The 13,314-nt window shown below is 36.4% G+C and overlaps 1 protein-coding gene across 1 annotated transcript; it reads left to right on the top strand.

The window, feature by feature from the left end:
- The first annotated feature begins 9,031 nt into the window (after nt 1–9,031).
- On the top strand, nt 9,032–13,106 carry LOC142555244 (uncharacterized). Its single transcript, XM_075666015.1, has 8 exons — nt 9,032–9,458; nt 9,806–9,915; nt 10,028–10,084; nt 10,191–10,490; nt 10,880–11,127; nt 11,509–11,815; nt 11,894–12,167; nt 12,519–13,106. The coding sequence occupies exons 1-8, from the start codon at nt 9,066–9,068 to the stop codon at nt 12,771–12,773; spliced, it is 1,944 nt and encodes a 647-aa protein (XP_075522130.1). The 5' UTR covers nt 9,032–9,065; the 3' UTR covers nt 12,774–13,106.
- Nucleotides 13,107–13,314: the final 208 nt, after the last annotated feature.

Below are 13,314 nucleotides of genomic sequence, written 5' to 3'. Positions count from 1 at the left end.
GATACTGAGTTACCTCTACTGGAATTCCACTTTCATCTTTATCAAGTTTGATAGATGAGCTCATTGGAGTGGAAGCATGAAGCAGAGCATGCTTCCATACCAAACTTTTTCAGAAGCTCCTTAGTATACTTGGCTTGATTTATGAAAATTCCAGTATCAAGTTGTTTGATCTGTAATCCTAGGAAGAATGTTAATTCTCTCATCATGCTCATTTCAAATTGATCCTGCATCAACTTAGCAAACTTTGCACATAGTTTGGGGTTAGTTGACCCAAAAATAATATCGTCAACGTAAATCTGTACAAATATGATATGTTTATTCTTGATTAGAGTGAACATAGTTTTGTCTATTGTCCCAATTGTAAAATCATGATTGACAAGAAATTGTGATAGAGTATCATACCATGCTCTAGGTGCCTGTTTTAGACCATACAAGGCTTTGTGTAATTTGAATACATGATGAGGTAAGAAATGATCAATAAAACCTGGAGGTTGTTCGACGTAGACCTCTTCTTGTAGTAGACCATTTAGAAAATCACTCTTCACGTCCATTTGATAGACTTTGAAATTTTTGAAAGCGGCAAAGGCCAAAAATATTCTAATAGCTTCAAGCCTTGCTACTGGTGCGTAGGTTTCATCATAGTCTATTCCTTCTTCTTGTCTAAAGCCTTGAGCCACCAGTCTTGCTTTATTTCTGATCACTGTGCCTTCTTCATTTAGTTTGTTTCTGAATACCCACCGGGTTCCAATGACAGCTTGGTGAGATGGTCTAGGTACTAGAAACCAAACTTCGTTTCTTTTGAATTGATTCAGCTCTTCTTGCATAGCTTCAATCCAACTAGGATCCAGAAGGGCTTCTTCAATTTTCTTTGGTTCATCCTGAGAAATGAAAGAAGCATGCTTATATTCATTAATCATTTGCCTTCTGGTTCTCAAAGGCGCTGCTAGATTTCCAATAACCAAAGAGGGAGGATGAGATTTTCTCCAAATAAAATGGTTTAAAGGAATTTCTTCCTGATTTGATATATTTGGATTGATCTCATCTGAACCAGTAGCAGGTTCTGGATTATCAGCTGCTGGTACTGGTTTGTCTAATATTTGTACTTCTGGTTCTGCTAATGGAATGTCTGGTTCTGGATTTTGAACATTTTTTATACTAGCTTCTGTATCATCTTCACTATCCAGTTCCAAGTGAATTTTGTCTAACCTGTTACTCAAATTTGACATATTAGATATTTCAGGAGCACTGTTGTCCTCGTCAAAGACAACATGAATCGATTCTTCAACAGTAAGAGTTCTATTATTGAAGATTCTGAAGGCTTTGCTCACAGCAGAGTAACCAAGGAAAAGTCCAGCATCTGATTTTGAATCAAATGCAGTTAAATAGTTTTTGCCATTATTGAGCACAAAGCAGTTGCAGCCAAAAACATGAAAATAAGATATATTAGGCTTACTCCCTTTCCATATCTCATAAGGAGTCTGGTTATGCCTTTTGTTGATCATTGTTCTGTTTTGCGTATAGCATGCAGTGTTGATTGCTTCTGCCCAGAAGCGCTGAGAAATGTCTGCATCTGCTAGCATTGCTCTAGCAGCTTCCTTGAGGGTTCTGTTTCTCCTCTCAGCTACTCCGTTTTGTTGAGGCGTTCTGGCAGCTGAATATTCATGATGAATCCCCTGTTCATCTAAGTACAACTCAAGAATTCTGTTAGTGAACTCAGTACCCCGATCACTTCTGATTTTAATTATAGAAGAGGATTTTTCATTTTGAATATTTTTCAGAAGCTTGATCAGGAGGCTACTGGTTTGATCTTTTCCAGCAAGAAATATTACCCAAGTAAATCTAGAAAAATCATCAATAACAACAAGGGTATATTTCATTCCCCCTAAGCTCATGATAGGGATTGGACCAAATAAGTCCATGTGCAGCAATTCCAAACATCTTGAAGTTGATTTGCTGCCTTTGTTCTTGAAGCTGGATCTTATCTGTTTCCCAAGCTGACAAGCAGAACAAACATGATTCTTAACAAAATTAATATCAGGTAAGCCGTCGACTATATTATGCTTTTTGAGATTGTTGATAGATTTGAAATTCAGATGATTCAATCTCTTGTGCCAGAGCCAATGTTTCTCACTAAGAGAGGCAACTAAACATGTAGGAGCATTAACACGATCTAATTTCCAAGAATCTCTGTAGGTGTTGCCCTCTCTCTTTCCAGTTAATAAAGTAGACTCAACAAAATCTTTAACTATGCATGTGTGCTTCTGAAAAATTACAGAATAACCATTATCACACAGTTGACTAATGCTGATTAAATTATAACAGAGATTCTCAACCAGTAGTACGTCATTGATAGTTATGTTACCATGGATAATCTTACCCTTACACACGGTTTTACCTTTTGAGTTATCCCCAAACGTTATTTTTGGTCCAGTACAACTCATTACTTCTGAAAGTAGATTTTTCTGTCCAGTCATGTGTCTGGAACATCCACTGTCCAGATACCATGTGGAGCTGCTTACTTTAGCTTTCTTTTCCTGTTCCTGCAAACACAAATTTTAGTATCTGGTACCCAATCTACTTGGGTCCAACCTTATTAGTCCCTTAGGAACCCACATTTGTACAATTTTTGGTGATTTTGTACTTCGGGTATCCAAGAAGGTGTGTGCAGTAGAGGGTCTATTATTTCTATGCATCTCAGAATGTTGTTCTTCCCTTTTGTTCCTATTGTCTAGCCTGTATCTCTTTTGAACAGGTCTAGAATTATAGTACTTGTAGTTTTTAATCTTCATGGGGGGTTGTCTTCCTGAGTTGAATCCTCTACTGGATCCAGAACTTTGGTCAACTCTTCCCTTAGGTTCAATATAACCAAGACCATAATTCTTTCTTCTGTTCATCTGATTTATATTTCTTTCAACTTGAACAGTCGGTACTTCCGGTTCATATGCCACACTGGATTTAACCAAACGAATGTATTTTGTTTTGCTGGTATCCAGTTCTGGCTGAGTACTGATTTCAGAAGTGCTTTCATCATTGCTGAATCCGAGACCACTTCTATCTCCAGATTGCTTCTGCATTTCTTGCATCTTTTCTAATGAAATAGAAGACTTATTCCAAGCATTTACCAGAACAGACAGCTTCTAATTTTCAGATTTCATTGTCTGGTAATCTGCTTTTACTTTCTCATTCTCGATTTTCAACTTACTCATCTCCACTTTCAAATCATCGCAGCTATTCTCTTCCAAGCAAGTGAACTTACTGACTTGATTTCTTAAGTTTAGATTTTCAACCTTAACTTCCTCGAATGATTGAGAAAGTCTTGAGTACTCACTTACCATGTCATGTAATGCCTTAATTAAATCAGTTCGTGTAAATTCGTCAGAGTCGAAGTCGAATACCTCTTCAGATGTTGAGTTTGATTCAACATCTGCCATAAGACATTTAATCTCTTCTGCATCACTTTCACTAGAATGACTTTCTGAGTCAGATGACTCAGAGCTGGAATCCGCTCGTTTAGATTTGCTTTCTTCAGCAATCATTGCTTTGCGGTCTTTTTTGAATTTTTTGTCATTCATTTTGTACGCTTTCTTCTTCTGGTCATCTTTCTTGGGCTTTGGACAGTCAGCAATAAAGTGACCAATCTTTCCACAGTTGAAACATGCCATATCACCAGATGGTGAATCTTTCTTGAAGTTGCGATTAGGGTTTTGGTAGGCTCGGTGATTCTTTTTCATGAATCTAGAGAACTTTTTCACAAATAAGGACATAGCTTCATTGCTGATTTTTTCAGCAGTCTTTTCAGAAGTACTTTCAGTAAGGGTAACAGGTACTGCTTGTGGAATGACTGCAGCAGCAGCAATAGAAGTAATAGCAGTAGTAGCAGCAAGGGCCTTGGTTGGCAGATTTGTTGAGGACTCTTCTCCACCTCTTACTTCTAGTTCGAACTCGTAGGCTTTTAAGTCAGCAAACAAGTCATGTAATTCCAACTTGTTTAGATCTTTAGAGACTCTCATAGCCATTGTTTTTACGTCCCATTCTCTGGGTAATGCTCTCATTACTTTGAGCGCTATTTCTCGATTGCCGTGCTCTTTGCCCAGAGTTGCTAGCTCATTGACTAGGCTACTAAAACGTTCATCAAACTCATTTAGAGTTTCACCAGCCTTCATCTTTAAATTTTCAAACTTCTGTATTGTTACAGACAGTTTATTTTCTTTTGTTTGCTCATTTTCTTCACATATCTGAATGAGCTTTTCCCAGATCTCTTTAGTAGTAGAACACATCTTGATTTTGCTGAATGTGTTCTTATCAAGAGTTTTGTAAAGAATGTCCTTAGCGACATTATCAAGATTGGCTTTCTTCTTATCTTCGCCAGTCCATTCGTTTCGTGGTTTTTCAACCATTTGAGGTGCACCTTCAGTAACAGCAATAGCTGTATTTGGCTTTAAGATCTTTAGTGGTCCGTCTGTGATGACATACTACATGTCATCATCCTGCGCTGCAAGGTGAGCTTGCATACGGATCTTCCAATCATCAAAATCTTCTTTCGAGAACATGGGAACCTTGCTGAAGTGTGCCATCTGTATGTATTTTCAGGGACAAGAATAACCTGCTCTGATACCAATTGTTGGGGATCGAGGAAGAGTTTAGAGGGGGGGTGAATGAACTCTTCTTGTTGGGATCGATTAGGGGGTAATCGTTGAGCTACAATAGCTCGGTTCTTGAAATATTGAACACCGATGAATTAAATCGAGTTTGGTTAAAAACCAAGCGGAAGATACTCGAAATAATCCTTCGTAGAAACCGATTAAATATTTTGTAAACCATTTAAAATATATGCAAGTTGAATGAGTAAAAATATTCAGTTGAAGCATTTTATCAAACACTTGGTATACAATATTTTGATATTTGAAGAACACATAAAATGCTTCAACAATGCATCTTTAAAAACAGTGAAAATGATAAGCAAATGCAATAAACAAATAGACACGAATTTTTTTATGGATGTTCGGAGATTTCAAACACTCCTACGTCACCCCTTCTTCCCCTTGGGAAGGATCCACTAGAAGTCTTTGATTTATACAACTACTTGTACAAACCCATTCCGGAAAGGCAGCACCCAACTAGAACTCCTAGCACTCAAGATTGTAGGGAGCACCTCACAATCAGCATATTGTTTAATGTCTCATATGCAAAGACTACATACACAAGTTTATTGTCTTTGTGCAAGACTCATTCAACTAATCTTTGAAGTTCAACTCTCTTGTATATGTGTGAGTGATTGTGTGTCAGGAATTTATCATTTACAGTGTATATCTCAAATGTATCCTCACACAAGGGCTTGTGCTCTCAACTAGCTGATATCTTCATGCTAACTGCCCATGCTTTGAATCCACTTCAAAAGCTGTTGTTTGATCTTCAATATGTTGTATTTATAGGCTCCAACACTGATATATACGTTAGACACAAGAATATGACCGTTGGAAAGTTTCTGTACTGTTTCTGGAATTGCAACGATCAAATTCGTTTTGCTGGACATTTTCTCGACTGGTCAACTCTGGTCAACTGATCAACTCAACTGGTCAATCAGTTCAACTGGTTCAGTTGGTCTGGTTCAATTTAACTGGTTCAGTTGGACTGGTTCAACTGGTCTTCAGCTGGTCTGGTTCAGTTTCAGTTGGTCAGCAGCTGATTCAGTTCAGTTGGTTGGTCAGCTGGTCAACAGTTGGTTCAGTTTCAGCTGGTGTGCTGAAATCAGCCTAGCTGATTTCAGTTTGTGCAGAACTAGTAACTTCATTGTCATTTATCAGCATCTTAAGCTTTGATTCTGACTTTGAATTCTGAAGATGATTTGTAGATCATCGTCTTATCTTTCCAATGCATACTGAATCGCTTCATTTCGATAACCGAGCTGAGATATATGACCAAAACCGCAGCTGCTCAAACTCAACTGATTGTAGTTTTTGTGTGATCAGTTTGGTAATTGAGCGATCAGTTAGACAATGATAACATCCGATTTTGCCCAACTGACGTGAAATACGATTTGTTCCAAATTGAGTTTTCTAATCAGTCCAATTGGCGGATTGTCATTTGGATAATCCAGTTGAGAGATATCATTAAAATACCGAAGCTCGCCAGAAATTTAGTTTGTGCAAAATTCAGTTTCAGCTTGCTTCTTGTGTTTGCAACTTCACACTTGAGTAAATATGTTAGAAACACAATAACAAGTTTTGTTAACATCAAAATCAAGATTGCGAACTTGAAAAGTTCCAACACTTCTCCAATTTTTTCTTTTCTTTCTTGGATAAAGAAGGTGCTAAAATCCTGTTAGGGATAGTAGCTTATCTTGTCGTGAATACTTCCAACAGATTACAATATTAAGTGCGGAAACAATCTGATAGAGTGAATGAAAATAGTAATATCAATAGACAGCAGTTGTTTATGGAAGTTCGAAAATAAAGTCTTCTACGTCTCCACTTCTTCTGTTTCCAGAAGGTATCACTAAAAGACTTTGGATTTACAGTACAACTCTTGTACACACCCACTTCAGCAGGGCTTACCCTTTGCCTACTGAAACTCTTAGTTACTCAACACAATGAAAATACGATACAACAAAGTTCTGAAAAGACTCTTTTCAGATTACAAACTCTTCTTGATAAAATATGAGTGCAGTGAATAATTGTGAAGAGTGTAAGAAACAGTAGCACAAAATGATCTCAATAGATCAGATATCTGCTATGAAGCGTGTGCTACTTTTCTTTATGTTGAACTCGAAGATATCAAAGATTCGTGGTTTTTCTCGTTTCATGAAATACAGATTGATTTTTAGAGATATTTCGCACTGTCTTCTATATGGGTTTGTTCCATATATATAGGTGACTGAGTTCAACGTCTTTAATCAGAAACTGTCTTCTGACTTCTGATAGAATCAGCTTTATTACCGAAATAGGTTCCTGCAGAAAAGCTATAAAACAATCAGTCCTGTTTTATACTAAAATCGGCAAAGTGAATTAAATGACTTCGTACAGTGATTAATGCTGCAATTAATACTTGTACTAGAAAAAGGTAACGGTAACATTTAAAGCTGATAACGTTATGATGTCGAGTCTAATAAAGTCATTTCTTCTGCTTCTGATTCTATATCCGTTTAGGTACTTCTTCTGCTTTTCTACGCTACTGATTCTGCTTTTTAGTTATCTACTGTTTTAACGAGTGATCTACTGGTTTTGATTTTCATCGCCACAATAAATTTAGATCTAACAGAAGATCTCTTGGTATGGTAGGACAAAAACCAACTCCAAACAAATCTTAAAATTAAGGAATGCAAGAAATATAAGTTCGTAAGATATAAACCTATCTCGATGAACACAAATGATCAAAAGGATATGCATATTATTATCAAGGAACATTAAACCTTGGACAGGAATATCACCATATAACAGTCCAACATTTCTGGTAAGAAATTATGGTGAAATAAAAAAACCTAGATTAACAATTAATTATCAAGAAATTAATAAAATTCTGGAGTTTGATGGGTATTTTATAGCTAGTAGAGAACATTTAATCAATTGTATACACAACACCAAAATATTCTCTAAATTAGATTGTAACTTCGGACTTTATCAGATTCGGATGAAGGAAAAAGCAAAAAATTCACAGCCTTTTCCACACCTAAATGTTATTATATTTCAGAAGTATTACCGATGGGTTTGGTTAATGCACCCCATGTATTTCAAAGAAAAATGGATAATCTATTAAAATATTATTTTACATTTTGTTTGTTTATATAGATGATGTTTTAATAGCATCGAAAAATATAGACGAACATATTAACATTTAGAGATTTCCCCGAGGTTTGTAAAAAAGAAGGACTAGTTCTATCCGAAAAGAAGACATTCATTGTTACAAGGAAGATTGAATTCACTGGAATAGAAATAGACGGGTCCAAAATAATTCTGCAAGAACATATAGTGCAAAAGGTGCATAATTTTTCAGATGAATTAAAAGAGAAAAAAACAACTTTAATGTTTCTTAGGAGTCGTTAACTTTGTTGGAATGTTCATTAGGAATTTAGCAAAACACAATAAAATGTTTATTCCATTACTGAAAAAGATGAAATATTTATACGGAGAGAAGAACACAAAAATAAACTTAACCAACTAAAAGAGATTTGCAAAAATTTTCCAAAAATACTTATTCCTCGATACGAAGATGATATGATATTATATACAGATGTCAGTGATCATTGATGAGCAGCGGTTCTTAGAAAGCTCGCATCCGATGGAGAACAACCACGTATGTATTGAGTGGATTATTCTCAAATGCATAAGCCATACGATGTTATATCAACAAAAATGAATTTTATGCAATAAAAAAGACTTTTAAAAATGACAATTTTTTTACTTGCAAAGAAATTTAAATTAAAAGTTGATAATATACATGCAAATGCTTTCTTGAAAAATAAAATAGAATCTAAATTCGAGAATCCTAGATTATTAAGACGACAAACTTTGTGTCAAAATTATATTTTAAATATTGTTATTATTAAATATCATGAAAATATTCTGGCAGATTTTTAACAAGAGATAAACATTGATAATGTCGATGTCATCATGAAAATGCAGAGGTATTCAAGAGAACACCTTAAAATATTTTAAATCGAGTTCAATAAATTTGCCCTATATACAAAAAAGTTGCGGGTAGGCTACAAAAAATTGATAAAAGTACTGCATATGATCAAATAACATCTTCTTTACATGCTTATACTCAAATATGGTCTGTATTACAAAAGCGGATCTTCCAAATTATTGAGAAGCTATTGGTTTCTCAATCGAGAGTTTTTGAGTATAGAGCTTTATATATGGAGCAGATGATTCAAGTATTCATAACACAAGTTCTAAGTCGGGATTATCTTTACATGAGTCTACCAAAGCAAAAATTAATGCTTTAGATCCTTATCTCGAGCCTTTAAGTCAACTATTCATCTCGGAGATTGAAGAGATAGATCAACCTTATATTTTAAACTGAAAAGGGGTCAGCCAAACAAGTCCTTCGTAAATGAATCCAGAAAAATGTTTACCCACATTACCGCATCAGTATCTCACGCCTCCTCTTCTCTCACCGCCCTCTCCCTCCGCCGTCGTGCTTTTCCTACGACCGTATTCCGATTCTCCCCCTTCAAACCTTTTAAATCCCAGAAACGCCAAACATTCACCGTATTCTCAATGGACCGCAGCGCTTCTCCCTCCGCCACCGCCGCCGTCGATTCGATTTCCGACGGTTTGAGGAATCAGAGCTTGGAAAGTGTTAATGACGATTTTTACGTTGCTAGTAAGTCTTTAGATAACGATGGTGTTGGTGTTGCTCAAAATACGGTCAAGCTGAAGCTGGAAGAACTGAGGTGGGACCACTCGTTTGTTCGTGAGCTACCTGGTGATCCTAGAACCGATTTGATTCCGCGACAGGTTTGGTTTTGTGCGGCTTAATTTGATTTCATGGCAACTTTTACCGCTGTTTCATTGATTTCCATCGGTTTAATTTATCGGTCAATGGAGGTCATGCATCGTATTGACTTACAATGATAGTAGTATACGAAAAGTATACATAGAGTATGTAGAAGAATTAACAATTTACGTAGCTGAAGCTTGCCCTTTTGATGTCTTGAAAATTTTCAACTATGTATATTTGGGTTGGAATATTGCAAATGAGATATTGGAGAATTTGGTTCTATGTTTATGTTAATGGGAAGTCTCCACTTATTTCGCAATCGTTACATTTCGGCGGCTAAAGTTTCTCAATGGCATTATCATAGGTTTTTCATGCTTGCTATTCCAAAGTATCTCCATCTGCTGAGGTGGAGAATCCTCAGCTTGTTGCATGGTCAGATTCAGTGGGGGAGCTTCTTGATTTGGATCCTAAAGAGTAAGTTGTTTTGTTTATCTTCTACTTCGCACCGAGTTTATTCGGACACTTTTCATGTTATTTTAGATTTGTTTCTTTAATGATATAGACATGATATATGTGTGATTCTCAGATTTGAAAGGCTTGATTTTGCACAGAAATTTTCTGGGGCATCAGCTTTAGTTGGAGCGTGAGTGTTATATCTTCGGTTCTTTTTAATTTTTCTATTTCTATTTTTGTTGTTCGTTCATTGTCTGGTCTACCTTTATATGGCTTTTGTGACATGACCTCTACAGGATGCCTTATGCTCAATGCTATGGTGGACATCAATTTGGATCATGGGCCGGCCAGTTGGGCGATGGTCGAGCAATTACTTTAGGAGAAGTTCTCAATTCAAAGTCTCAGAGATGGGAATTGCAGCTCAAAGGTGCTGGAAGGACTCCATACAGTCGGTTTGCAGATGGTCTTGCTGTCTTGCGTAGTAGTATCCGGGAATTCCTCTGTAGTGAGGCAATGCATAGTCTAGGAATCCCAACAACACGTGCTCTTTGCATTGTGACAACAGGAAAATATGTTAGTCGGGACATGTTTTACGAGTATGCATTCCATACCTATTTTAGATACTCATTTAGTTGATCCTTAAGGCCTAAGGTTTCAATGAAAAATTGAAGTCCTGTGGCTCTGTCAAATGAAAAAAAGGCTCTCAGGCTTCTAACCTTTCCTGCATTTTTCTACTTATGTTTCTTAACTTGTGATTGTTTCATGCGTATATTTTTTCAGTACCTTTATGCATTTTCTTTTGTATTAGCTAAATTGATATAAGTTTTACTTAAAATTTAGAAGTTGCAATCTTGCCGGGTTGCTGATATCACAGCGATTTATCTTGAACTTAGTTGAATAAATTACATGGATTTGCTCTTCAAACATATATTGAACTCTCTTGTTGTTTTGTCTAAAAGTAGTTATTTGTTTCTATTGCATGCAGTGGAAATCCAAAGGACGAACCTGGTGCAGTTGTTTGCAGAGTCGCTCAATCCTTTCTTCGCTTTGGTTCATATCAAATACATGCAACAAGAGGGAAGGAAGATATTGGCATTGTTCACACTTTGGCTGACTTTGCCATTAGGTATCACTTTCCACATTTAGAGAACCTTAGCAAAAACGACAGTCTATCCTTTAGCACTGGTGAAGGAGATGATTCTGTTGTTGATTTAACTTCAAACAAATACGCAGGTAATAATTAATTTGAATTTGATTTAATTTGTTCCTTCCCTAGAGATAATCAAAACTTGATTTTCATTTTATCCATAGAAACAGATTTAAAGAGCAGCCTAATTCAAATGAAATTAAATTTAACATTATCACAGATCCTCTGATTGCTGGCCTAAATGAAAATATTGTGAAATGTGATCGAGTCACAGGCCTCTTATGCACCATCTTTCCACCCGATTAAGGCCTGTTTCTTACCTTGTGTATGCAAGTGAAACAAGTTATTATGTGATGAACAAACAAAAAAATAATTGGAACTATGAGATTATTGCGTTCTTCATTTTTAATAGGGCTAGTTTATCCGCTAATTTATTTGTTTGTGTTTGCAATGGCAATCTCTATCAGCTTGGGCAGTGGAAGTTGCTGAACGTACGGCTTCCTTAGTTTCTCAATGGCAGGGGGTTGGCTTCACCCATGGAGTTCTCAACACTGATAACATGAGTCTTTTAGGACTCACCATTGATTATGGTCCTTTTGGGTTTTTGGACGCGTTCGACCCCAGTTACACTCCAAACACTACTGATCTTCCTGGAAGAAGGTACTGTTTTGCAAATCAACCTGATATTGGCTTATGGAATATCGCGCAGTTCGTGACAACTCTTTCTGCTGCCGAACTGATAAATGACAAGGAGGCAAACTACGCAATGGAGAGGTGTTTTGAATGGGCATATTTTGTTTGTGAAATTTGATGCTAGCTTGACTTTCTTTTAACTTTTTTTTAACTTGTCAGATATGGAACAAAGTTCATGGATGACTATCAAAGTGTAATGACCAGAAAACTCGGTTTGCCAAGGTATAATAAGCAGTTGATCAGTGAACTTCTTAAAAACATGGCAGTTGATAAAGTTGACTACACCAATTTCTTTCGGTTACTTTCAAATATCAAAGCTGATCCTACCATTCCGGAGGAGGAACTATTAATTCCTCTTAAAGCTGTGTTGTTGGATATCGGAAAGGAGCGCAAAGATGCATGGACTAGCTGGCTGAAGTCTTATATACTGGAGGTACACAAAACATATTTGTAAATTTCTTTTGCAACATGCGCAAGTGAGTGATCCGGCACTTTATGAGGTATTTGGTAAGAGAATGATCAAGAAAGACCAGTAAGGACAATCTAATAACTAACAATGTTTTTTTTCATTTGGTTGCTTTTTTTTTTTTTTTTTTGGTTTGTTCGAACGAAGTTCATAGTATCACAGCCATTGTCGTTCGACGATATAAACCATGTGCAAAACCATGATTTTTAAGAGTGACGGGTGAGGTGGGCGGAATATATCCTGAAAAGTGTTGTGTATACAATTTGAATTATTTTTCTTGGGTTATTGGTAGTCACTTATCATTTCCACCTACCACAGCTTTCTGCCAGCACCATCCCTGATGGAAAGAGGAAAAAATTGATGGACGCGGTAAATCCCAAATACATCCTCAGGAACTATTTATGTCAAAGTGCCATTGATGCCGCAGAACAAGGCGATTTTGATGAAGTTCGCAGGCTGCTGAAGGTTATGGAACGACCGTACGATGAACAACCAGGAATGGAAAAATATGCACGTTTGCCCCCCGCTTGGGCTTATCGCCCAGGTGTGTGCATGCTCTCTTGTTCTTCTTAAGCTGTCACAGTGCATCATAAGCCCACACGAAATAGATATGATCTGTATATAAATGATAAATGCATTCTGTTTTTAGTTTGCAATAACATAGATGCTGTAGCTGCACTCGTGTTGTAATTTCTCTCGTGAATTTACTTTGGGCATGAGTCATCATACAGGGCAAGACACATTTTTGTCATGCACAAGATACTTGGCAAGATGTTTGCCTGAGTTTGCTGCTGGTTTTAGATTACATAACAGCATTCAGTGGTACACGAACTGCTCGTTGCATGTGAAAATCGTTTCCATATTATATTCGACAGACAAAATTATATATATCTACTGAAACATTTTGCTGTCCATGTTTATAAATTATCTTTCTGATCAAATTTGAGGTATGCAACTAGGGAGTAATGAAAAAATTATGTAAATTTTTTTAAAGTAATTTTCATTCACCTCTTCAATACTGTATTTGTTAGTTACTTTTTTCACATGTTATAATTTTTACATTTGATAAAGGAGGTGAGACGAGTAATGAAAAAAATATGTAAATTTATTTAAA

Source organism: Primulina tabacum, chromosome 9 (assembly GCF_025594145.1).
Source record: "Primulina tabacum isolate GXHZ01 chromosome 9, ASM2559414v2, whole genome shotgun sequence".
NCBI classification, from domain to species: domain Eukaryota; kingdom Viridiplantae; phylum Streptophyta; class Magnoliopsida; order Lamiales; family Gesneriaceae; genus Primulina; species Primulina tabacum.
Note: the sequence above shows the minus strand (reverse complement) of the source record. Positions and strands in the feature narration are given on the sequence as shown.